The 25,476-nt window shown below is 37.9% G+C and overlaps 1 protein-coding gene across 3 annotated transcripts in view; it reads left to right on the top strand.

Moving 5' to 3' along the window:
* LOC128209038 (cGMP-dependent protein kinase 1-like) overlaps positions 1-25,476 on the top strand; it is a 46,402-nt gene that overhangs the window by 19,299 nt on the left and 1,627 nt on the right. For 2 of the 3 annotated variants that reach the window (XM_052912871.1, XM_052912854.1), the window contains exons 4-14: positions 5,616-5,721; positions 11,133-11,196; positions 18,720-18,803; positions 19,912-20,006; positions 20,341-20,412; positions 20,985-21,056; positions 21,328-21,415; positions 23,251-23,390; positions 23,569-23,658; positions 24,614-24,755; positions 24,915-25,078. In XM_052912871.1, the coding sequence (XP_052768831.1) occupies positions 5,616-5,721; positions 11,133-11,196; positions 18,720-18,803; positions 19,912-20,006; positions 20,341-20,412; positions 20,985-21,056; positions 21,328-21,415; positions 23,251-23,390; positions 23,569-23,658; positions 24,614-24,755; positions 24,915-25,078 (1,117 nt within the window). The remainder of the gene's footprint in view (positions 1-5,615; positions 5,722-11,132; positions 11,197-18,719; positions 18,804-19,911; positions 20,007-20,340; positions 20,413-20,984; positions 21,057-21,327; positions 21,416-23,250; positions 23,391-23,568; positions 23,659-24,613; positions 24,756-24,914; positions 25,079-25,476) is intronic. The other variant, XM_052912863.1, reaches the window with a different exon arrangement.

Here is a 25,476-nt window from a genome sequence, read left to right as displayed (position 1 = left end):
CGTCTTTTTCTAGTCGCATACGAAATTACCTGATTGTCTCCAGTTCATTGATGCACTCCACAGCTTCATCCCCCTTTGATACTTTCAAGTCCTTTAGGCGCGGCACCTACACCTGCTACAGTGCTATTAAACTATTAATCATCACAAATTTTATGAATTAACTCAAAGCTGATGCACTGAATACTCTTAACGTGTGTTCATATTATGGGATTTGTTCAGTGCTTTATGAAAATCATGTGTTAAGTTAATAGTTCAATTCTGTTGCAGTCAGATATACAATTTATTTATACAAATCTATATAACATATACCAGTAAATTGGACAAAAATGCCTTGCCTATACAAATCGTGCGTCCTTCATACGACCTGTGCCTTGCATAAAAAATAATACACATCATGCGTCCTTCATTCGACTTGTGCCTTGCCTATACACATCATGCGTCCTTTATACGATCTGTGTCTTGCCTATACACATCATGCGTCCTTCATACGACCTGTGCCTTGCCTATACACATCATGCGTCCTACATACGACCTGTGCCTTGCCTATATACATCATGCGTCCTTTATACGATCTGTGCCTTGCCTATACACACCATGCGTCCTTCATACCACCTGTGCCTTGCCTATATACATCGTGCGTCCTTCATACGACCTGTGCCTTGCCTATACACATCGTGCGTCCTTCATACGACCTGTGCCTTGCCTATACACACAATGCGTCCTTTATACGATCTGTGCCTTGCCTATATACACAATGCGTCCTTTATACGACCTGTGCCTTGCCTATATACACCATGCGTCCTTTATACGACATGTGCCTTGCCTATACACACCATGCGTCCTTTATACGACCTATGCCTTGCCTATATACACCATGCGTCCTTTATACGATCTGTGCCTTGCCTATACACACAATGCGTCCTTTATACGACATGTGCCTTGCCTATACACACAATGCGTCCTTTATACGACCTGTGCCTTGCCTATACACACAATGCGTCCTTTATACGACCTGTGCCTTGCCTATACACACAATGCGTCCTTTATACGACCTGTGCCTTGCCTATATACACCATGCGTCCTTTATACGACTTGTGCCTTGCCTATACACACCATACGTCCTTCATACGACCTGTGCCTTGCCTATACACACAATGCGTCCTTTATACGATCTGTGCCTTGCCTATACACACAATGCGTCCTTTATACGACCTGTGCCTTGCCTATACACACAATGCGTCCTTTATACGACCTGTGCCTTGCCTATACACACAATGCATCCTTTATACGATCTGTGCCTTGCCTATATACACAATGCGTCCTTTATACGATCTGTGCCTTGCCTATACGCACCATGCGTCCTTCATACGATCTGTGCCTTGCCTATACGCACCACGCGTCCTTCATACGACCTGTGCCTTGCCTATACACACCACGCGTCCTTCATACGACCTGTGCCTTGCCTATACACACCATGCGTCCTTCATACGACCTGTGCCTTGCCTATACACACCATGCGTCCTTCATACGACCTGTGCCTTGCCTATACGCACCACGCGTCCTTCATACGACCTGTGCCTTGCCTATATACACCACGCGTCCTTCATACGATCTCTGCCTTGCCTATACACACCATACGTCCTTCATACGACCTGTGCCTTGCCTATACACATCGTGCGTCCTTCATACGACCTGTGCCTTGCCTATACACACCATACGTCCTTCATTTGACCTGTGCCTTGCCTATATACATCGTGCGTCCTTTATACGACCTGTGCCTTGCCTATACACACCATACGTCCTTCATTTGACCTGTGCCTTGCCTATACACATCGTGCGTCCGTTATACGACCTGTGCCTTGCCTATACACATCGTGCGTCCTTCATACGACCTGTGCCTTGCCTATACACACACCATACGTCCTTCATTTGACCTGTGCCTTGCCTATACACATTGAGCGTCCTTTATACGACCTGTGCCTTGCCTATACACACCATACGTCTTTCATACGATCTTTGCCTTGCCTATACACACAATGCGTCCTTCATACGATCTGTGCCTTGCCTATATACATCGTGCGTCCTTTATACGACCTCTGCCTTGCCTATACACACCATACGTCCTTCATTTGACCTGTGCCTTGCCTATAGACATCGTGCGTCCTTGTTACGACCTGTGCCTTGCCTATGCACACCATACGTCCTTCATTCGACATGTGCCTTGCCTATACACATCGTGCGTCCTTTAAACGACCTGTGCCTTGCCTATGCACACCATACGTCCTTCATTTGACCTGTGCCTTGCCTATATACATCGTGCGTCCTTCATACGACCTGTGCCTTGCTTATACACACCATACGTCCTTCATTTGACCTGTGCCTTGCCTATACACATCGTGCGTCCTTTATACGACCTATGCCTTGCCTATACACACCATACGTCCTTCATTTGACACGCGCCTTGCCTATACACATCGTGCGTCCTTCATACGACCTGTGCTTTGCCTATACACACCATGTGTCCTTCATTTGACATGTTCCTTGCCTTACACATCATGCGTCCTTTATACGACCTGTGCCTTGCCTATACACACCATGCGTCCTTTATACGATCTGTGCCTTGCCTATACACACCATACATCATTCATTTGACCTGTGCCTTGCCTATACACATCGTGCGTCCTTTATACGACCTGTGCCTTGCCTATACACACCATACGTCTTCCATTTGACCTGTGCCTTGCCTATACACATCGTGCGTCCTTTATACGACCTGTGCCTTGCCTATACACACCATGCGTCCTTCATTTGACATGTGCCTTGCCTATACACATCATGCGTCCTTTATACGACCTGTGCCTTGCCTATACACACCATGCGTCTTTTATACGATCTGTGCCTTGCCTATTCACACCATACGTCCTTCATTTGACCTGTGCCTTGCCTTAACACATCGTGCGTCCTTTATACGACCTGTGCCTTGCCTATACACATCGTGCGTCCTTCATACGACCTGTGCCTTGCTTATACACACCATACGTCCTTCATTTGACCTGTGCCTTGCCTTTACACATCGTGCGTCCTTCATACGACAACATGGAAGGCCAACTACTTCATTTGACCTGTGCCTTGCCTATACACATCGTGCGTCCTTCATACGACCTGTGCCTTGCTTATACACACCATACGTCCTTCATTTGACCTGTGCCTTGCCTTTACACATCGTGCGTCCTTCATACGACAACATGGAAGGCCAACTACTTCATTTGACCTGTGCCTTGCCTATACACATCGTGCGTCCTTCATACGACCTGTGCCTTGCTTATACACACCATACGTCCTTCATTTGACCTGTGCCTTGCCTTTACACATCGTGCGTCCTTCATACGACATCTCCCTTGCCTATTCACATCATGCGTCCTTCATACGACATCTGCCTTGCCTATTCACATCATGCGTCCTTCATACGGCATCTGCCTTGCCTATTCACATCATGCGTCCTTCATACGACATCTGCCTTGCCTATTCACATCATGCGTCCTTCATACGACATCTGCTTGGCCTTAACACATCATGCGTCCTTCATACGACATCTGCCTTGCCTATTCACATCATGCGTCCTTCATACGACATCTGCCTTGCCTTAACACATCATGCGTCCTTCATACGACATCTGCCTTGCCTAAAGCCTAAGTCACACATTCAGGATTTTTACTGCCGTCCTTGATAGGACCATTCCCGATTAAAATGTGTTAAAAGTCTGATCAAGATCATGTGATTCGTGGCTGGAAATTCAAACTTCTATTAAAATTTGTAAAAAACATTTATTTAATCACGACAACAATCAGATATTGTTCAGGAGGCGTCCCGATCCAGCCGTTTCCAGCAGAATTCGTCCCGATTATCCCGTTCTCAATCCGATTCTGATCCGATTTGTATCTTTGTCATGGTAAAAAACGACCGAATCTGTCCCGACAGCGTCCCGATTCTCCCGAATGAGATCCGACAGAGATCAGACAGTGACCAGACAATGAACCGACGCTGACGGCAAGATCTGGACGCAATCTGGACTCAATCGGCAAGAAATGGCAATGCAAAATTTCTCCAGATCATGCCCGTTCCACAGGACACTGACCAGACAACACAGGACATTGTTACGATTTTGATCCGATACAGCAGAATCTGTCACGACATAGTCACGATTGTAATCCGACTAGACAAAATCGGCTGAGTTTCCCGAATGTTACGGGACGCACCTAACTGTCGGGAGTGCTTGACCGACCTCTCCGGACCATTCCCGATCCGTAGGACTCTGTTACGAACATATACGACTGCGTTCAGACAGTGATAGGACATTCCAGATCATTGAGGATATTAATCCGACTTTTTCGCTTTTCGTGTCGTAGCGCAGTCTGATCTCAAACGGGAGCCATAATCGGCACTGTGTGAACGCCGCATTAACACATCATGCGTCCTTCATACGACATCTGCCTTGCCTATTCACATCATACGTCCTTCATACGACATCTGCCTTGCCTATACACATCATGCGTCCTTCATACGACATCTGCCATGCCTATTCACATCATGCGTCCTTCATACGACCCGTGTATAGTTGAACAACATGCAAAAGAAAACAGATATGAAAGAAACCACGTTATTGTATCTTGCATTGAAAAGAAATACTTTCCCTCTCAACTTTCAAGCTCAAGAAAGGTAATAAGGACTTGTTATCATATTATTTATGTAATTATTTTAAAGTACATGATAAGCAAATCATCAATAAAACCGGAGGAGTTAACTCCCTTAAAGTCATAAAGTTATCATCTAGTGCCATATCTACAAAGCTTCAGAGTGAACATTTTCGAACTTTTAACAACCAGTATTTTAAACAGCCTATATGTTTCATCAAATTTATTCCTATGCACTTATTAACAGTATTTGACTTTTTCTTGCTTATTTTACATGCTATTGGTGTTAAAAAATTCTAAGCTATTCGAATGGTTAAAAGCGGTCACATGACCAAAGTCTATATTCCATACACCGGAGTAAATTTAGATATTCTAGTTTTTAAAATGGGACAAACTCAAATTTTACAGCGAATTAAAAGAAAAAAGTTCCTTACCATCAAACCTATACGTCTGTATGACTCACCAACAGCGTGCAATAGCGGCGATAACCGTTTTACAACAGATTACATGCATATTTAAGATAGCATTACTGAGCTTTGAAAAAAAAGTTCTCGATTTATCATTCTTTACTTTATCTAAAGACGAACATGCCAGACAACTCAGGTGTATGGAATATAGACTTTGGTTATGTGACCGCTTTTAACCAATCAAATAGCAAAATAACCGGATTTGGTTCTGAAAAAAACGCAAAACAAGTTATCATAAAATAATGCCTTCACAACCCGTCTGAAATATCGGTCGTTCACTCAAATATTGCATGAGGCCACTGGGGTGTATACCCCTTATATCCTCAGCTTCTATAACTGTTACTGGTGTTATGTGCGCGTTATTATATATTCGTGTTATTATTGTTGAGTTTAATTTTCGAACATATTTCTTTCATTTTAATTTAAAATATAACTTGTATTTTTTTAATATTTCCAGCATTAACGGCGTGTAAGCTGTGGGCAATAGATCGACCATCCTTTCAAAGTATTATGATGAGATCTGGTCTTCTACGTCAGATCGAACATAAAGAATTCCTTAAAAGGTAACCATATAATTATATAATGACAACCCGATTGATAGACTATTATACAATATTCCTCCCTGAAGCGATTGATCTTCTAGTCCGATTAGTCTACAGGTCGGAAAAAACGATGTTCTAGTTTGGGCCTTCCATGCCCTGCAAGTCGTAGATATTGTTAATAGGCTACAATCCATCCTTAAGGGATTATATTAATATTTTTAAAAGAACCAAATATCCAAGTGTGTACGCGGCCCGGCAATATGGCGTACATCTTATACATCCCTTTAAACACTGTCACGAGCTGTAAAATGACGCTTGCGCCGGGCTCAAGTGTCGACTCATGTCTCGCGTCATTTCAAGGTCGAATTAGTGTCAGCCTTTCTGGCATGTTGTCGGGAAGCCCTTAAGGATTTTTGAAAATTCTCGCTCGTTGAGAAAGATCTAGTAACAGTGTGTGTATACCACGTGATAAATTACGTCATAAATGCTATGTCGGAAGGCAATATTTTGATTAAAATGAAGACTTAAATCAAAGATAACTTTTCTTTTACTACATCATTTTAAATGAAACAAAGGGCAGTCCATGCCGCTTAAATAGCTCCTCATTCGTTGTATTACCGGAGTTTTATAAGGCGATTAGTTTCATCAAACACTTACACAAACCTGTTTCCAAAATAATATTTTGACAGTGCTCCGTCAGACGGCCGTATTATGAAAAGGTTTGTCGAAGTGTTTTAAGAAACTAAACTCTCAATCAAACTCCGGTAAAAGACCGAAGGCCGGGCTCCGTAAGCGGCGTAGACTGCGCTATGTTTCATTCAAAATGGTAAAGAAATAATGAAGTTATCTTTGTTTAAAGTCTTCATTCGAGGCAAAATGTTGCCTTCCGACGTAGCATTTATGACGCAATGTATCACGTGGTATACACACTGAGTAAGAACCTTTACTTGTGTGCTCACGTATATCTATCGTGCTCATTTTCGCCGTAGTCGTATGTTCTCTCTTATTATCGCCGCCAAACTGGCGAGTCATTCCGACAAGGTGCCACACAAGGTGGATAACATACGACTAGCTGTCACATAGTGTGCGGAGTATTAGCCAAATATTCAAATAATTCGACATCTGTACGCCGTGACAATGTGCGACTGTTCAACAAGAATTGTACGATTTCAGGTGCGATTGTCTTGTCAAAAGCCTTGATAGAGACGAATTCCTGACTTGGATAACTTATTCTAGAATAAATTATACCGTCCCATTTCGTACAAAATTTTATCTGCACTCGAACAAGGTGTCGATGAACTCGAACAAACCCGCAATAAATCGAAGCACATCGTTCACTTCTACATTTTCAAACGTTTGTTCGTATTCATCTCGGATAAGTATCGAGGGATCTTAGTACAGCTTTCAAAGAGATTCGGGAAGATGTCGAATACTACCATTTAATACATTTTGACATAAATTCCTATGACAACTCGTGACCGTCCGGAGCGTATTATAAGAGTTTATCTGCTATGTGACGTATTGCAATTACCCTCCCATTCATTTCTATTGAAGTCAAAGGGAGATAATTCTGATTGATAAGTTACAACGTTTTTCCTAGTTTAATTCTCTGGAAGTGAGCAGTCAGGTGGCAGCGTCTGTCTCGGGCCTACTGGATTGACAGCCGATAAGGGAACTTCTTTTTTGCCTGATAACGGCCTGATAACTATGAAGTCTCCACCCAGTTCACACTGGCGTTGTTGTTGTTTTACTAGCTTCTAAAGATAGCATTTCAACTCGTCTAAACCAAAAAAAAAATGAAACGTCCGCAATGTGGAACGAATTTACGATTGCTAACCGTATGTTCTTTTTTCATACTACTAGTTGCTTTATTAAAAATAAATTGTTATTGAAAAAGGAGTTTCTTTGGTGAAGAAGTGGTCCAAGAGTTTCTAATCTGCGCTTGGAAATAGTACCAATGCACATAATATTTCCATGACGGATGCTCCCTCAAAGTTAAAAAGAAAATAGTAAATTCTTTAATTAGACAAATTTCAGTTCAATATGTTTCCAAAACCACATATGCTCTGACTTTCTTATGTCTGATGAGCTTCCGTTGAGAGTTAAAAACCGTTGGCACAGATGTAACACATTTGAAAGGGCGTACCGTAAAATGACATCATGAAACAACCATGAAGATCAAGGTCACACTCATATGTCAAATTCTACCTAAATATGTAAATAGTTTGCATATGGCGGATGTTGTGCTGGTATATATATATAGAATTATTGCTCATTTATTAGACACGTTGAGTTCGAGAAAACGTCTATAACGAGATTCTTGCTTTCGGGAACACGGATGAGTCATATGTTAATTATTAAAACTAAATATTTTATACAAACAAATTATTTGGTATCAAGTTATTTTCTTTCATAGTAAATACATACTCGTTTTGTTAACACCATATCTTTTAATAATAATATTATATTCTAATATTAAGACGTTAACAAAATAGATATACTAGTATATTTGAATACAGAAACACGCCATATCCCACTGCTATCTGCAAACGATAAGAGTTTGATTGCAAAGAGTTCCAATCGGCTTGGCGGAACGGGTGCCAGACATAAACAGGAAATTTATCACGATGAATATATTTTTTAACATGCCAAACAGTTTTTTCTCTTTCCCATCATATTAAACAATGCGTAAGTATCTCCACCATAATGCCATTAAAAGATCCGATTTAAACGAAATTTTAAGTGTCTTCAAAATGAATGTATGATTGAAAATAGCCTCAATAAATACATCAAGTACGTTATGGTAGTGTTAAAATTGAGACTCACGTACCATTGGCCAGCTTTTTGCAGTCGCCCTGTTGCCGCCTCATCCACAGTGCCAAGTTCGTTGTATCTGAACACTCCAGAAGCTCTTCTCCTCAGATCTTCATGAAACTTGGTTAGATTGCTGTTCTGTACACAATCAATCTCAAGCTTGGATGTTTGTTATTTAGATCGCAAAGTCACATTTTAGAGAAAAGTTGTGAACACAAAGCAAGCTTTATTTATAATCGGATCATAATGAAAATTGCTCAGAATATTTTATTTATGAATTTTAAGTCATGTTTGAAAGTGACTCATGTCATGAATCTAAATTCTAAAATAAAATAAATCACTTTGTAAAAGTATAGAAAAATCTTGCGACACTTGAAGACTCCGCACAATTCATCCGCACAACTCATCATGGATCGACATGGAAATCAAATACTCTTCATTTTCAGATGAAAAACAATGGGAATCGGTCAAATCATTCAAATAATCTTCCTAACAAAGATCCTTTTTTCATCTAATCGGTCTGAAATGTGGTCAGAACGTTTCCCTCCGATGATAATATATATATATATATATATATGTTAATTGGGCCAATTATTAGAAATAATCTAGGTTAATTTGAGTATTGGTATTACCGGGTAAAAACTGAATAAAATATCGGTCAGTCCGACATTTTTACACATATTACGTATCGTTCTCAAACATCGTATATCTAAACGTTTGCATTTTCAAATGTTGAGTCATTTTCTAAATTTTGGTAAAAATATACCAAGGATAATTGTTTGAAAACCCTTTGAGTGGTCACAATTTTACCAAATTTCATCAAACTTCGTCAGAAATGTTTGTCTTGTTGGTATCAAGGTCTACTTCTTCAGAAGTTTACTTGAAGCTTTGTTAATCAGATGAGCGATCCAGTACCTTCTGTCGGTTCTTGTTTCGCCCGCTTTGAAAATACAGTGACTCATGGACCTCGTCGATGTTACCTTTTGACCGGGTCGATAAATCAGCATTTCGTCTATTCCGACTCAGATTCGATGAAATGTAAACGTCTATCAACTCTCAAGAACTATTCCTCATCATTGACCTATAAATATTATCGCAAAATAAACAAAATATATTTATAGCGAACGCATGTGAAATGGAAGCCGGCTCCGCAGCACGAGAGTTCGTAAATATTGGATTGCTCGCCGGTGTTCTGTGATCGAACTATTGTCAGGCAGTCGGCGGAGAGATCCCAGCGAGCGCTAGGCTTATGTGCTGACGGCCTATGACAGTAATATTATTTATGATAACATTTGTGCGTTTTTGCATGAAAGTAATACTTGCGTTGGATATAGTCTGAGCATCTTCAATGTGAAAGATTTGACCGTGAGAACACAAAGTTGGAATATATTCATTTATGTTTGCAACCGTGCGCATTAAAAATAATTTAACCATTTTTGAAAGATATTGCATTTTAAACGTTATTGTTTACAATATAAGAAGGAAGAAAGTGGCCAGTGTATATGGAGTTTTGTGCAAAACAATGCTCGTTTGTGGACTAGACTATTCGTTCTTTTTCTGTAAGCGTCTGCAGACTGAGGACTACGGATGAAGGTCTCAAATAAATTCAACAAACGCCGATTTGAGCGGGTCGCAAGGAAGTAAGAACCATTTAATAGTATTCGATTCATTCTGCGTGCATCCTCCTGTTAATGTTTCGGTTTATTTTTTTGTATATTCTTTAACCAAAACATATATGCCGAAACATGACGCCTTTGATATTATATTTTTAATTGCAGAAAAGACATTGATAGAACCGGCATTTTTAGTTCAATTATTAAACATATGTTTATATACACAATTTATCTTCAGATTATTTGTTTCGTAGATTCACTAAGACGCTGTTTCTAAAGTGCAAACTGAGTTGTCTTAACAATACAAAAAGTATATGTCGAAACATACGGATTTAAAAAAAACGCTTCCTTGTATCGTTAAAAGCTTTAAGTAATTTCAAAACAATTGTTTATCCTCTTAGTCATTATATGAAGTTAACTTAACAATAATCCCTTCAACTGCACCAATTAACATTATTATAACGCTAGTTTCATTAACCGCGCCAACTTTTTTTACCGCTGGGATCCGTGTAGTTGCCACTGTCTGCGAGCTGTCGGGTCCAATACCTCGAAACAATTGACCATTACGCCGTATATGACGTAAAGCACGCTATTTGACAAGAACAACCTTGCTCCAAGTCGCTCCACCTATGCTTATTACAAACATTTTGAGTATTTGCGCTAAGAAAACACGAGATGTTTTTATTTTTGTCCATGTGTTTAAGAAACAATAAATCTATAGGTTTTTTCCTATTATATATCTATACTACTGATGTGTACAAAAACACTAGTAAAAAAAGAAATACCAAGGACTCGCATTCAGTCCCCCATGACGATTTTCTCTTGTTTTTATACAAAGTTAAATCAGTTTTGGAAAGTTTGCAAATGAATTTATCACGCAGATCTCAGCGTCCTTATGCTACAGAAAGTAGAAGTGGCAGAAACAGTTCTCTAAGCTGCTTCGTTCCGTCGTTCTTGGTTAAACTATCCTGCAATCTAATGTCGCTCTAATGTGGTCCATTTCAGTGTTCCGTCCTTCAAGAACCTGCCGGAGGAAACGGTCAGCAAAATTGCGGACGTCCTAGAGGAGGTACGCGACAGCTTTTTTTGGTTACTCTCCCACATGGTTCCTTAAACCTTGTCCACAATCGGTCCAGGGCTGCATTTTATTTCACCTTAGTTAGTTGGCAGACATAAAACTTAGGATCATGTTGCCCGCGGCGTCACAATTTCATGTCCGATTCCTTTAGTTTGTTATCCATCCAAATATAGTTACGCTGTATAATGACCATTATTATTATTATTATTATTATTCATTGTTATAATTGTTTTATCAATTGTGTTTTTTCTCGTGGTTTGTACTCCATAATACTTTCACTATAAATCTATGTTGGGAGAAATATAAGGTTATGGCCATACAAACAAGTTCCGTGTTTCAATGAGATGATGTTTCACTGTCCATTCCAAAGCGGGACCCTATCCTTTATCGTCTGTTTTATGTTAGTGGTGTTTTTTTATGTTTGATTCTTTAGTTCATTGTCATTTGGGCACCTTGTGTCTATTATCAGGGTTAATTTGTTTTAATGTTCGACTACTGGGGTTGTCCCTTTAGGTTTCATTATCGTGTACAGTGTTAATGGACATTATATCTCGACTTACCTCGAAGACTAGCCCATTTTGTCATCATTGTAACAATTTCGTTTCGCTCTCTAACATGAGCAATATTTACCAATCTTGGCTACGCTGTTGATGGGATCAATATCTCGACCGATAGCCATATCATATTATCAGCATTGGTGTAATAGCCCTTTCTTCTCAATATTATAAAATCGTAACTTTGTCCATTCTCTAACATGAGTATTTCTTTTCCAATTTTTACCAAACTTGGTGACAACGTTTACGGGGATAACTGAGTTCGATAAACATGCAGATCACACTATTCACCAAACACTTTGCAATGTGACACAAATAAGTTCAGTTTAATGAAAGACCGGCCTCGCGTTGAAGTATTTAGTAGGCATGTTATTCCAAATTTGTCTTAAACAAGGTTGCACCCACTTTTTAAAACAGTTGGTAAAACGGGAAACAAAATTCAATAATTTACAGCAATCGCATATAAGGGCGAGTTTCAACAGCCAATAAGAATGGTCTATTCTTCTTATACCGTATTTGGCGAGTTAAGAAGCCAATCAAAACGGCAGAAACTGGTATAAGCCGAACTTGGTCCGTATTGGGCGAGTTTACGGAATATATTGACGCCAATTGCCAAGTACTTGTACTATGATTGTTTCAGTATCGCGTCAATAACGTAATAGTTAGGTAAATTACTTACATTTGGTCATATCAACAATATCTCTTTCTTGACTAGTTACATTATCAAATATTGTAAGACCTTTAGCAAACTTTTAAATAAACACGGCCTTTTCATCACAAGCAAAAAAAGTTTTTGAAGGAATTGATTGAATCTTGAATCATCGATTATCACATTGCCAAATTATTTGTGAGGTAAGATGTATGCTAAGTTGTTTGAAAGTGTTGCGCGGGACTGTGAAGTAGTTGTGGTTGGCACGGTGTTGCGCGGGACTGTGAAGTAGTTGTGGTTGGCACGGTGTTGCGCGGGACTGTGAAGTAGTTGTGGTTGGCACGGTGTTGCGCGGGACTGTGAAGTAGTTGTGGTTGGCACGGTGTTGCGCGGGACTGTGAAGTAGTTGTGGTTGGCACGGTGTTGCGCGGGACTGTGAAGTAGTTGTGGTTGGCACGGTGTTGCGCGGGACTGTCGTGGATGCCTTGATTTAGCGCCAAAATGTGAAGTAGGCTAAATTGTGGTTGGCACGTCGTTGCGCGGGACTGTCGTGGATGCCACGATTTAGCGCCAAAGTGTGAAGTAGGCTAAATTGTGGTTGGCACGGGTTGTTCAGGACATATGTCACCCCACTTGACATGAAACATACTTCAAATGTTCATGTATTGTCAACCCTGCTATTAGTCGGTGCCCTTGTCACATGTTATGATGGGCACAGTTTGTTTGGTCGATTCCCGAGAAAATTTAACTTTTTAAAACTTTTATTGTTTATACAAGTACTTAAAATAGAATAGTCCTGAAATTTATTATTGAACTGTAAATCGGTTGCAGGGCGTATCTTTGAACATTTCTATGATTGGGTATCATTTGCTGGTACAATATCAAATTTTGTTTCCACTTTTAAATGTCGATAACATCTTTTTTAGTTCACTTTGTTCCAGTAATAGATAATGTTTATTGGTTTCTTACAATTTTAGGCATTAAGACAGCGGTATATTTGATAACAAATGTTGTGTGAAATAAAACTAAGCTAAAGTCGGTGCGTCTGTGCAATTTAATTAAAACAACGGGCATAACAACTTCGATAACTTTCATAATAGATCTCGTCCCCCTCGACGATCAACTGTTATATGTTCTCGTACATGTGTTAGAGACTAAGTGCTTATTGTACCCGCAGCGTAACGGCCGATTCCGTTCCAAAATAAAACAAAATCGATTATGATTCTGTTTTAGATGCAAAGCAATCTGATTAACAACAGTTCGTGATATTCGTTCAATAATGTTCGATGTAATAAAGTAAGTCTCTTCATCCTGTGTTTCTGCCAAGTGTAAAACATATCTCCTTTTGTAATTACTTTTTCAGCACGTTCAAGCCTTTTAGATAAATGTGTTTATAATACCAAAGTTAACCGGGCTTTCCCTTTTCATCTGTGTACCCAATTCAACCGTTCTTATTCTTATTTGTTTTACACCGTTTAACTTAAATATGGTTTTCTTTCTGCCGAACGCGTTTTTACGATAGATACTCCTTAGTAATCTTTACTTGACGAAAGAGTTTAAAAATAATGTTTTTTACTTATTATTTAACGGTCTGATGAATCGTTTATGCCGTACAGAAATAATTATTTACTGATACTAGTAGCTGACTGACCCAGTAACATGACTGACCCAGTAACATGAATGCTGGTATATGGTGGTCACAGATCGGGGTGGGACTTTCTTCGGCTGCAGGACCCGCAGATTGCTTGCACATTCATCTTGTTTTAACCTAAGTGTGAAGTTTGATATACATTCATGCACATAGTATAATTATGATTTGCATAATTATGTGCCGAGTCTTATATACATTTTTTCGTTTCTGTTTTGTATCTGTAGCAAGCAATTTTCTTGGGTATGAGTCATGTGGTTGATGATAAAAGATGTGATTACTCTATCGATGGATTTCTGATAAATATTGGCAGTGAGAAGAGTTCGGGCATAGAAAAACAGTGTAACTACAGATCAGTCGTATTTATGACGGACGTTTCTACAGATCAGTTTAAATGCGAATGATAAGTTCAATTATTCATGATAAATTTACTAATAATTCAATGATTAATGGCACGCTGTCTACAGATGGTATATAAGCCATTAATGTCTTCCCCGATTGTGGAAACTGATTGCTTTTCTTCTTTCAATTGTCTGGTATGTAGGATAAAAAAACTTCTTCCATGGCTGAAAGAGACGGAAACTAATTCAAATTATAAATATAATAACAATATGTTTAGTTGTTTCCTGATATAAAGAAAACAATTATATGTTCTATAACACCTACTACAGTTATCGTGGCTTTTATATCATACAATATCTCTGTAAACCAGTAAAAACGCCAGTCACTACAAGTTCACTATTGAATATTGGTCGTAACAGATGCTTATCTCTTCATACAAATTATAATTTATAAAAAAAATCAACAGTGAACACAGAGAGGCCTTGAGGTCCTTGAGCTTCAACTTCACGAATAAGCTGAGGAAAAGTCGTGACTCGTTCTGATGTAGCTTATCAGCGATATAATTTACTAAATTTATATGTACGTTTTTCTTGGTTAAGTTTGTTCTACTAATAAAGAGCGTTGAATCTTTTCCATTTCATTTGAGACACGATCGTCAGTGCAAACTTGCCTGCCCTATTTCCTGCAACAAGATTGAGGCCAATCTATTAGGATACGTGCGCCTTTCGTCACCGAAATCCTTTTGTATCGGCCATGCTGGTTTTCCGTAAACTTTAATACATATTTCCGTCTTATTTCTGTTGAACACATAGTTATTGCGAAACAATTGTCTTTGTATTCATTGTTTAATTAATTTCTTTCATACATTTTGTTTTTTTTATACAAAAATGTATACACTACATATTATGAAACATATTATCTAGATGGTTTTTGCAATTTCGCTTAGGTATAAAACTCTATCTGCTTGATTGATTCTGCACGTGAAAGTTGCCTTGAAAGTTTCGATCTGCTGGATGATAGGGTAACCACTATACTGATATACCATGTCGTCTCTGATAACCTTTGAATAAATTCCGGAAAAAATGGCCTGTAATTGATTGTCTGGAAATTAGATGGTAAAATATTAGAATGCTGAATCGCCAAGAGTCTTAACGCTGAAAAAGGTATTGCTCTGCCGAAGTATTTTTCAAGGCAACTTTCACGGAACTTGTAAATCTCAACTGCATCTCCAAACCAAAAAAGAATGTAAATCGTACCGTTTCTTTTTATCCGAGTCTTCTTTGTATGAAAGTTATATTTCAGGCATTCGAGTCTGTTCATTGTATCTTATTTTAAAAATATGCAATTAGTCTCATACATATGTTTGCACATATCGGACTAGTCATTGAAACAGACATGCTTATGTTCGTAAATTCAATGTTTCACTAACACAGATACCCCCATAACATGCCTAGTGTTGTTGACAAGACCTGGAAGATTCCGGTTATAGTCTGTTTTTGTCTGCCGATGACAGATTGACTTTGAACGTAATCTTCGGCTTCGGCAGAAGCAGATTCTTTGCATGTTTGTCAAATCCAAGTCAGCTTGTTTTTCTGTAGAAGGTTTTTTGCTTATGAATACGTCGTCTGTGTTATGATATAAAACGCGATTAACTGATAACTTATAGGCATTGTGGAGAGCTGTTTGCAAATGTAGATGGATTGGCGAGATGTGTTCAGAAATAATGCAGAATCGTCCAGTCCATACGGCCAGTATGGAATGATACTTCCAGTTTTAAATTGTTTGGACATCGATTACTTTTCTTTATACTATTACTAATACTTGGATGATAACTGGCATAATGTCCCTAGCATGCATATAAAAATTTAATTTATTATATGCCTTATCCCTATCAATTTCCTTTTCCATATCCAACATTGAAAATACAGCACGCCGTATGGAAAAATCAGTACTATCGCGTCTCGTTTGGTGAGTGAACATGTATCCTTCGGTCTCGACGGATACGTATTTACACACCGAACTCGATGTGATTCCGGTCACCAGAAAAGTGCCCTATCATAATTTCCCCTATATATTAGATAATTGAAGTTACTATCATTGTCTGATCTGTTCAAGTAGGATTCTTATCTCGTCCATAGCTGTAATTAACAGAAACTGACTCACAGTAAATGCTAAACAAAAACAACGATATTTTTTTCCTGATTATGTTCTAAGTAAATTCATTTCGTTTCGAAACACCTACCTCAATGATCATGGCTATCATATATCTCTGTAAGCGGGTTGATAACCAATCGCCGCCAGTCCAGTTCACCCCCATTTAACACTCTTTGTAGCAAATGCTTAACTCCTACAGAAATGAGATCATATTCAAAATAAACGGCTCGCAGCATCATTTATTCAGTGAAACTGGGGACAAAGCCAGTAGTATTTAGAGGCAAACCCATACGACACTTCAGTTCAGAGACACAAACGTACAAGCACCACAAACACACATCACGAACAGACCACACACGCATCACAATGGTTGTTCCGTTAAATGATGGGATTACCACCTTGGAGTTGTTAGTGAGACTCACGTTCACTGAAATGGGACTCTACTGTGGGCTTAAACAAGGCTATATAGTCACAACTTTATAAACTGTCAGTCGACCGTTCCAATGCGTTGACCCCTACATACATTGATAAAGATGTGTTGCGGTATATCCGGTCTGTGTTGTGTGTACGTTGTGTGTATCTTGTTCAGTGTCTGTATGCCTTCGACTTGGACTAGAAACACGGTCTTTGTTAATCTAAGGCAACTTGGCTTTTCACTGTAATTTCCATTGTGTAGTTTGAACATTATCGTCTGGTGCAGGACTAGCAGGTAGTTTGCATGTCAAATACAAGTCAACTTGTTTTTACCTTGATGAATATGCTTCACATATGTTACAAATATGATGTTCATATGCGCCAAAGTAAACTGCACTTGATCTTATTCAGCGTTTTTCTTTGCTGCTTATATCTTGAGCAGGTCATCTATCTGTGCATGAGTCATCTGGCTTTTGATAAATACAGTTAGATGTGATTTCAATATCGATGGATTTCTGATATCTTATAGGCAGTAAGTGGATATCAACTGTATCTCCATAGATTGAATGGCGCGTCATTTTCAGTATTAATAAGAATATTTCTACATATCATTTTAGCAAAGGGTAAAGAAATAGAAAGCGAAAGACATGATATGTGCAAGTCTAAATTGTTAAGATATAGATTATGCGTAATTGTTTATTTAGGATTTGATACTTAGTTTCGCATTGTCCCGGCCTATTTATAAGCCAAAGTAATCAGCACAGATTAGTAAAGTAATTACTATCATTGTCTGGTCTTTGGGATAAAATACCTCTACCATGGCTGTAGACGGAAACTAGTTAACGGTTTAACAAGAATAACATTATGTTGTACCTTGTGTTTTGCAAATACGTTCCCTTATCTAAAAGCTGTTAAAGTCAGTTATCACTGCTATCATATCGTGTCTCTGTAAGACAGTTGATACACAAGTTATCATCATTGAACACTCGTGGCAGCAGGTGTAGAAATGATTAGTATGAAAAATGAGAAAGAAAAAAAACAGTGGTGGAAAGGTCAGACGAATAGGTCCTTGTGATTCAACTTCTTGAACTGTTGTCTCGTGGCGCTCTGTGGTAGGTTCGATTGAACTTTTTACATTCAAGATTAGTGAAGTTCATGACTCGTTCTAAAGTGGCTTATCATTGGTATTTTGTATTAATTGTATTTTATTGTTTCATTACTTTCGGAATAAATTGTTATTTATTTGTAAACTGTCTTGAAAAAGTATTGCTACGCCGAACGATTATTTATGTCAATTTCACGCAGCACAAGGTCTCAGCTTCAGTTCCAAAATCAAAACAAAAAATGTTAAGCTTCCAGGCATAAAAACGTTAGCCAGGAGAGGTCGAATGAAATCTAGACCTAATTAATTTTGGTATGTTATTTACCACAAATAATGGTTTGCAGCAGTATTGTGGAAGTGTGGAATTACTGCAAAAAGCGCAGTAAACGTTCCTGAATTTGCGAAATATAAACGTTCACATTTCAACTCAAAACGTCCAAAAGAAATTACTGCTTTCTCCTAATAACCCATAAGGTCCAATCTTTGAAACAAACTTATCTTGCCTTGCACCACATTGCATTCAATGAACCTTACATGTGTGTATAGCACTGCGATTGTCTTATTATAAATAAGATTAACTCCATGTGAATTTCTTTCAAGGTGCCATATGGATTCTTTCCTAAAAGTAATCTATTTTCCTGTATATTTCAGACTCACTACAACCAGGGTGAGTGCATCATCCGACAGGGGGCGCGAGGAGACACATTTTACATTATCTCCAAAGGGAAGGTATGCGTAAGTTATTTCTACGTCGAAAATGTTAAAGAGATGCACTCTTACTCCCAAATAAGATTTACCACGTTTAATAATATTGTTTTAATATTCCAAAAAATGATGAATAAATGTCGAAAACAATGGTTCTTATAACTGATACCGAGTTTAATTTGAAAGAAATGAGCATAAAACACGTTATTTCTACCTTATGCGTCTCTAGTAGATCACAATAAATCTTTTAGCATTCACCAATCATTTGATGTTTTGCGCTTTCTGCTATTAAAAACACGATTACATTTTCCTTATCAGTAATTAACATTTTCCACAAACGCATTATTTAGTAAGTAGTTAAAGGTTTTTCAGTCGAAATTGAGGTTTGTTATAAAAGTGTATGTTTTGGTTGGAATAGTTAGTGTCATTTTAACGTTTTGGAAAAAGTATTTTTAATAATTTTGGTTTTAATTTCTTTGAACGAACAATGGTATTGTTCAACGGCAGTGAGCGTAGTTATTTTTTAACGTGAGCTGGTCATATATCTAGATTTCAGTTTATTTATATTAACATATTTTTTCCTGTGCATTAACTTCTACAGTTGAATTGCAATGAAGATGTCTGTTTGAAAACGGCGTACTTGTGCTGAGTCATATTAATATGAAGTATTATGCATTCTTTGCTCGACATTTTTTGGTAATGAAATACTGACATCTCTCACAAATTCTTATAAACGATGAATTCCAAAGGGTTTTATTTTTCCTCAAATCGTCTGAGCGATAATGATCGTCTTAATTGAAGCTAAGAAATCGTGCATTATTGTGATAGCTTCGATTACTGGAACAGATAAACCGTTTTTAACAGCAAATTAATAAGATTAAACGATTTCTTCCTGGATAATTGTTCGTATACATTTTCACATCGAGTCGATCATAAAACGTATGAGGTAAATATTTATACACATGATTGATGTGTGGGTTCGTTCTTAAACTGTTTTTATCTCCCAATTTTGCTCAGGCTGGAAAGACAATAGTTAGACCTCTATGGGAACTGAACGTTGCCATGCTTGAGTAAATACCTGTACTTATACATGTAGGAGCCTCCTCGATTTCTGACCCCTATTTGTTCATGTGTATAGGTGAAGGTGACGAAGCGGACGTCGAAGGGGACTGATGACCAAAGCATGCGCTATCTCCAGCGAGGAGACTTCTTCGGGGAAAAGGCGCTACAGGGGTAAATAAAACATGGGAATTAATCCAACAATGAGTTCACTTTTACAGGCATTATGTGTAACCAAAGTAACGATTGTAAAACGCCGATTATAGAACTTAAAAACTGTATATGATGTCCATTGAATTGTTTTTGCATCGAATCATTAAAAACATCGAAGTGTTGCAGTAGTGTATAGTTCAATTTCGGATTTGTGCTAGACATAATGAATTATTAATATACAAAACGAATCTTAAGACGAAAAAATCGAATTAGTCTCTTTTAATGACTTAAAGTAACAGTTATGTTAAGACATTTTATGCTTGACTTCACGTCATATCTGACCTTGATATTGCAGGGAGGATATCCGGACGGCGAACGTGATAGCAGACGATCCGGAGGGTGTGGATTGTCTCGTGCTTGACAGAGAGTACGTTCATCCATCTGCTATTTTAGTGTTTTTGTGGGGGTTTTCAAAGATAATACGTCGGATATTTCGTCATAGCAATGGTAGCGTCGTCTTCTTTGACACTGTCACGGAAAAACATTTCTCTGGTCATAACTCAATACTCGTTAAAACACGGTGATTAACACCGAAAAATATTTTATGTTATGTAGTGCCCCTCAACCGACAGATAATAATGCACGGGTATAGCGGTGCGCTTCGTGGTTGGTCTACCATGTTTTGATTTCGTTTCAGAATGTTTTATTAATGCGTTTAATGTTTTAATATAAAAAAGTTGCACTGTTTATCTATTTTTTCTTTTGTTTTTTTGCTGAAGTGGGGAAGTATTTATACATTCGCCAATTTCATATAAAATATTTAGAAGAAACTATTCACACTGAATCGAAAACAAAATGTTTTTCTGCATATTCATACATAGATTATTTATACTTTATATATCATATACCAGTCTAAAAGATTGTATCATATTCATGTTTTGATAAACAATCATGTTACACTCTCAGAAAAATCAAAGTGAATTCCTACGCATTTTGCAGGTCTTACTCACAACTTATCAGCAATCTTGATGATTTCCAAAGAGCATATGAAGACGAGGAAATTGTAAATAAGTAAGTTTCCAAATATAAGCGTGCGTCATTTTTTTGTTATAAATGTAATCTAACGTCAACTTTCTCGCGTCACATATTTTTATGTATAGAAAAAGGTTCATCAGTAACTGAGGATCAAACAACATGACCGAGTAAACTGGCGAACCATGTATTGTTGATGTTTACAACCAATACTAATGTTAAATATTCTGTCTTCAATAGCGCTTAGAGTGTTTGTAAATTTTGCTTCTATGACTGGGTTCTAAGATTTTAACAAACGTGTTTACTTCAGCGTTGACGCGGAGTTTGCCAAGCTCAAGCTCGGAGATCTCAGTATTGTCACCACGCTTGGCGTCGGCGGCTTCGGCAGGGTAGAACTGGTAAGCGCTGTCCTAGTTTTGAAAGGGGAATGCTAGTTTTGACATTTTTGGGGGAAGAAGTTCTGACCTATTTTGAAGAAGAATGCTAGTTCTGACCTATTTTGAAGAAGAATGCTAGTTCTGACCTATTTTGAAGAAGAATGCTAGTTCTGACCTATTTTGGATAAGGAGTATTTGTTCGGAAATATTTTGGTCAAGGAATTCTTGTTTAACATATAATGTTATTATTTAGAACGGATATTACTAGTTCTGATACATGCTGGCTGTTGAATGCTAGTTCTGACATATTTTGGAAGACAAATGCTACTTCGGACCTACTTTGGACGTGGTTCTAAGAAGCCAAGCATATTATGTGTATTTCAGTACAATTTGCCCACGTGTTCATACTTCTTTGACATTTGAGTAATGTACCAGTCTTAATATTATCATTTCGATACTAACACTGAATTTCTATCAAAATATAAGTATCGTCATCATAAGATAGTATTGCCATGATGGACAGCAGCGTCACACAATGATTTTCGATGTATGTGTTACAAATGGTACTCCTAAGAGTACCAGACTAATTAGGAATGTTGAACTGGAGTTAAACAGACTTATCCCTGCTCGTTCATTGTTTGCAGCCCTAATAGGTTGTGTTTCCAAGAACGTCTTAATATTGTCATTCTAATAATAACCATCATCATGTTGGTTTGCCATAATGGCATCTGCAGCATCACATAATGATTTTTGCTAAGAGTACCAGACTATCAATGCATTTTTAACTTGAGTTAAACAGATCTCCCCCTGTCCGTCCATTGTTTGCAGCCATAATGGCTTGTGTTTTCTGCAAACCGGAAGATTAACAAATTGACATGTCAATAGTAAATCATTCACTTTTAACGTAGAACGCCGAGTTATGAACAGTTGTTTCTTATCAAAACACTTAATCGTCTTAAAAAGATTCATACACTTTCACATGAATGATTGAATATTTCAAGATAAAACCTGAATTTCTGCAGATATAAACTATAGCCTATTATACTCATTCTAAGAATATTTCTGCTGTAATATTTTGGTATCAAGTAATTTTATTCAGATATATTTAATTATATTGAGGTTTAGTAAAGACCGAACTTGATATTTCTGTTTGATTTGAAGTGGTGTTACAGTAACTTTGAAACCCTAAAAATGTCAGGAGCATTTCTATTACTGAAGCGGGATAGAAAATTCTTATCTTCGTATAATAAATTATTCGTAAAACAATTATAAGTTGCAACTCTTAGCAACATTTTTCTTTTACATTTTAATGCTGCCTTTATATCTAAAGGTTTGATTTTTATGTTGGGTATGCTCGAGTGTCTTAGTGAATGTTCTGCACTGTGACCTGGTACAAGATAGAAAAAAACTCAAGTTTGTTGCCATTTTATGTTAAAAAGAATCTACTTGAAATGCCGGAATAGATTCTGAAAATATTACAACGTCAATTTTCATTCTTATAGTAGGCCAACAATAAGTGCCACTAAAATTTACAAAGCGCATTCATAAACAGTTTTTACTTAACATCTATGAATTCATCGAAGTCTAAATTGGTTGTATAGTTATAAAATATGATATTTACTGTACTTTAAATCACATAAACATGTTTGATGAATCGCTAAACGCCTGCCGCTGTTGTTGTTTTAGAAGGTGCACACGGTTTATAATAATAAAACACGTTTTAGTAATTACTGGTAAATAAAACCTGTGGAGGAATCATAACTTTATTGGTGATTTTAGTTCGCAGAGAAGATCAAGGAATTGCTATCTTTATTTCCTAGCATATTACTGCTTTAACCATGGTGTTTCCCTTGCAGGTCCAGATCAACAACGACGCTAGTCGGACGTTCGCGTTGAAGATAATGCGGAAACACCACATAGTGGAGACGCGGCAACAGGAGCATATCATGAACGAGAAGAAAATCATGGCGGAGTCACGCACGGACTTTATCGTCAGGTGAGCTTACCAAATGGTATACACGTTCACGAAAGATTATATTTTTATGAAGGACATGCAATAGAAGTACATACACATGTAGAATGAATATTGAACATCGCTAAGCCACATCGCTAAGCCAAGTCAAAACTGGTCTGATGTGAATGAAATTAATCACTACGATCCCTTCAATTGTCAGATTACACCGGACATTTAAGGACCGGAAGTACCTGTACATGATGATGGAGGTGTGTCTGGGAGGCGAACTCTGGACCGTCCTGAGGGACAAGTGAGTGACTAATACTACTTTCATTTGGCGAAAAATGATCATTACAAGGTAAATAAACTCCCGTGGCCAAGTTTAATCAAGGGACAAATCGTAGCATTTAAAAGCTTAATACGCAATCGTGTGAGTTGCATGCATGGTACACTGCCATTGTTTCACTTCATGCATTCTGGATTGTGCAATATTGTATAGAGTTTTGAAATGATATATGTGGTTTCCTGTTACACAACCAGTGGATATGAGTCAGTCTTCGTTGACAACTCTTTTGCACCGCCCCCCTTTTGTCAGATGAGAAATAATGTATACATGTTAACAAGAATTCTAGAGAAGAATTTGTACTGGTTCAATATTTGTACAGTTTCTGGAGAAAATCTAGATTTAATCTCAAAGACAAATAGAAAGAAATAGAATGTTCTAATATAAGAGTGCAGCTCGTGTGGAATGTGCAAATGTAATGTTGATCTACAAACTTAAGGAACTATTTTACCTTGAACTGTTGACTCTCGTCAGTATGTTACTAGATGTTGCCTGCAATAGAAGCTGACACAAATGGGTTTACACACACGTAACCGCCTCAGACCCCCTTTACTCTATCCTTCAAGGAAGGTTTTGTCAGGCACACTTGAAACATGCGGGTTTTTTTTCATTCTGTCATTAGTTCAGGACATTATTATTTTCATTGTTGTACAATTAGACGCAATCACAGTGTGCACCTGGCATTCGGTACTGAGTATGCTGCAGTATAGTTAATCTGGATAAAACAAATGAAAACATATTTCCATTATATCAGCACATTTCAATGCCATGATAAAAGAGTTCATTCTGTAGAAATAACTAGTTCCCCAAACATACTTGTAGAACAGAAATACAGCCAAATGAACATACATATAATTTATATGTTTAAAAATGTCACAAATGGTTCAGTCTAGTAACTTTCTGTTTCTAACATTGTGTGCAGGGGTTCGTTTGACGACAATACCACACGGTTCTACACAGGGTGCGTGCTGGAGGCGTTCACGTACTTGCACAGTAAGGGCGTTGTCTACAGGGACCTCAAGCCAGAAAACCTGCTCTTAGACGGACATGGCTACTGTAAACTGGTAGGTTCGCAGTATTCACAATCATTAAAGATGCACCCATAGCGAATTTGTCACAAACATTGAATAGACCCACTATGCCAAGATAACAAAGATCGGAAATTTTCGATTAAAATCCAGATTTAATTCTTAATGATGTATTTAACTTACTCTTAATTACAGGTTGACTTCGGTTTTGCAAAGAAAGTTGGTCTTGGTCGGAAGACGTGGACGTTTTGCGGGACGCCGGAGTACGTAGCACCGGAAGTGATCCTTAATAAGGGCCACGACATCACCGCGGACTATTGGTCACTCGGAATACTCATGTTTGAGCTCCTCACGGGCAGGTGACCACACGGTTCTTCTTTCTTCCTTTTTATAACAATAATCTTTATAATTAGTAGTAGTTGTAGTAGTAGAAGGTGTTGCAAAAATACGCAAAAACTGCGTCGTTAGCGATGCGATACATATGCACGTAAGATTCAATGCGTAGTATACAACGTTATCAATTGTATAAAAGTTTTTGACCATTTTGTTTTAACAACAGTATCATTTGGAGTCTAGTCCCTTTAATTTCATTAAATTTTAAAAACAAAGCTATTCGAATACAATCTGAAAAAAATAACGGTTTGATGACTTAAAAACTTTACAGAATAAATCATTCAATTTAAAGTTGTTAAAAAAAATTCTGCTATCAGCAATGCAAAGATATCGTAAATATTTTCAATTGGTGCACGTGCATGAT

The sequence above is a fragment of the Mya arenaria genome, chromosome 2, assembly GCF_026914265.1.
Source record: "Mya arenaria isolate MELC-2E11 chromosome 2, ASM2691426v1".
Classification (NCBI taxonomy): Eukaryota; Metazoa; Mollusca; class Bivalvia; order Myida; family Myidae; genus Mya; species Mya arenaria.
The sequence above is the reverse complement of the archived record's forward strand: the minus strand, read 5'-3'. Positions and strand labels throughout refer to the sequence as shown.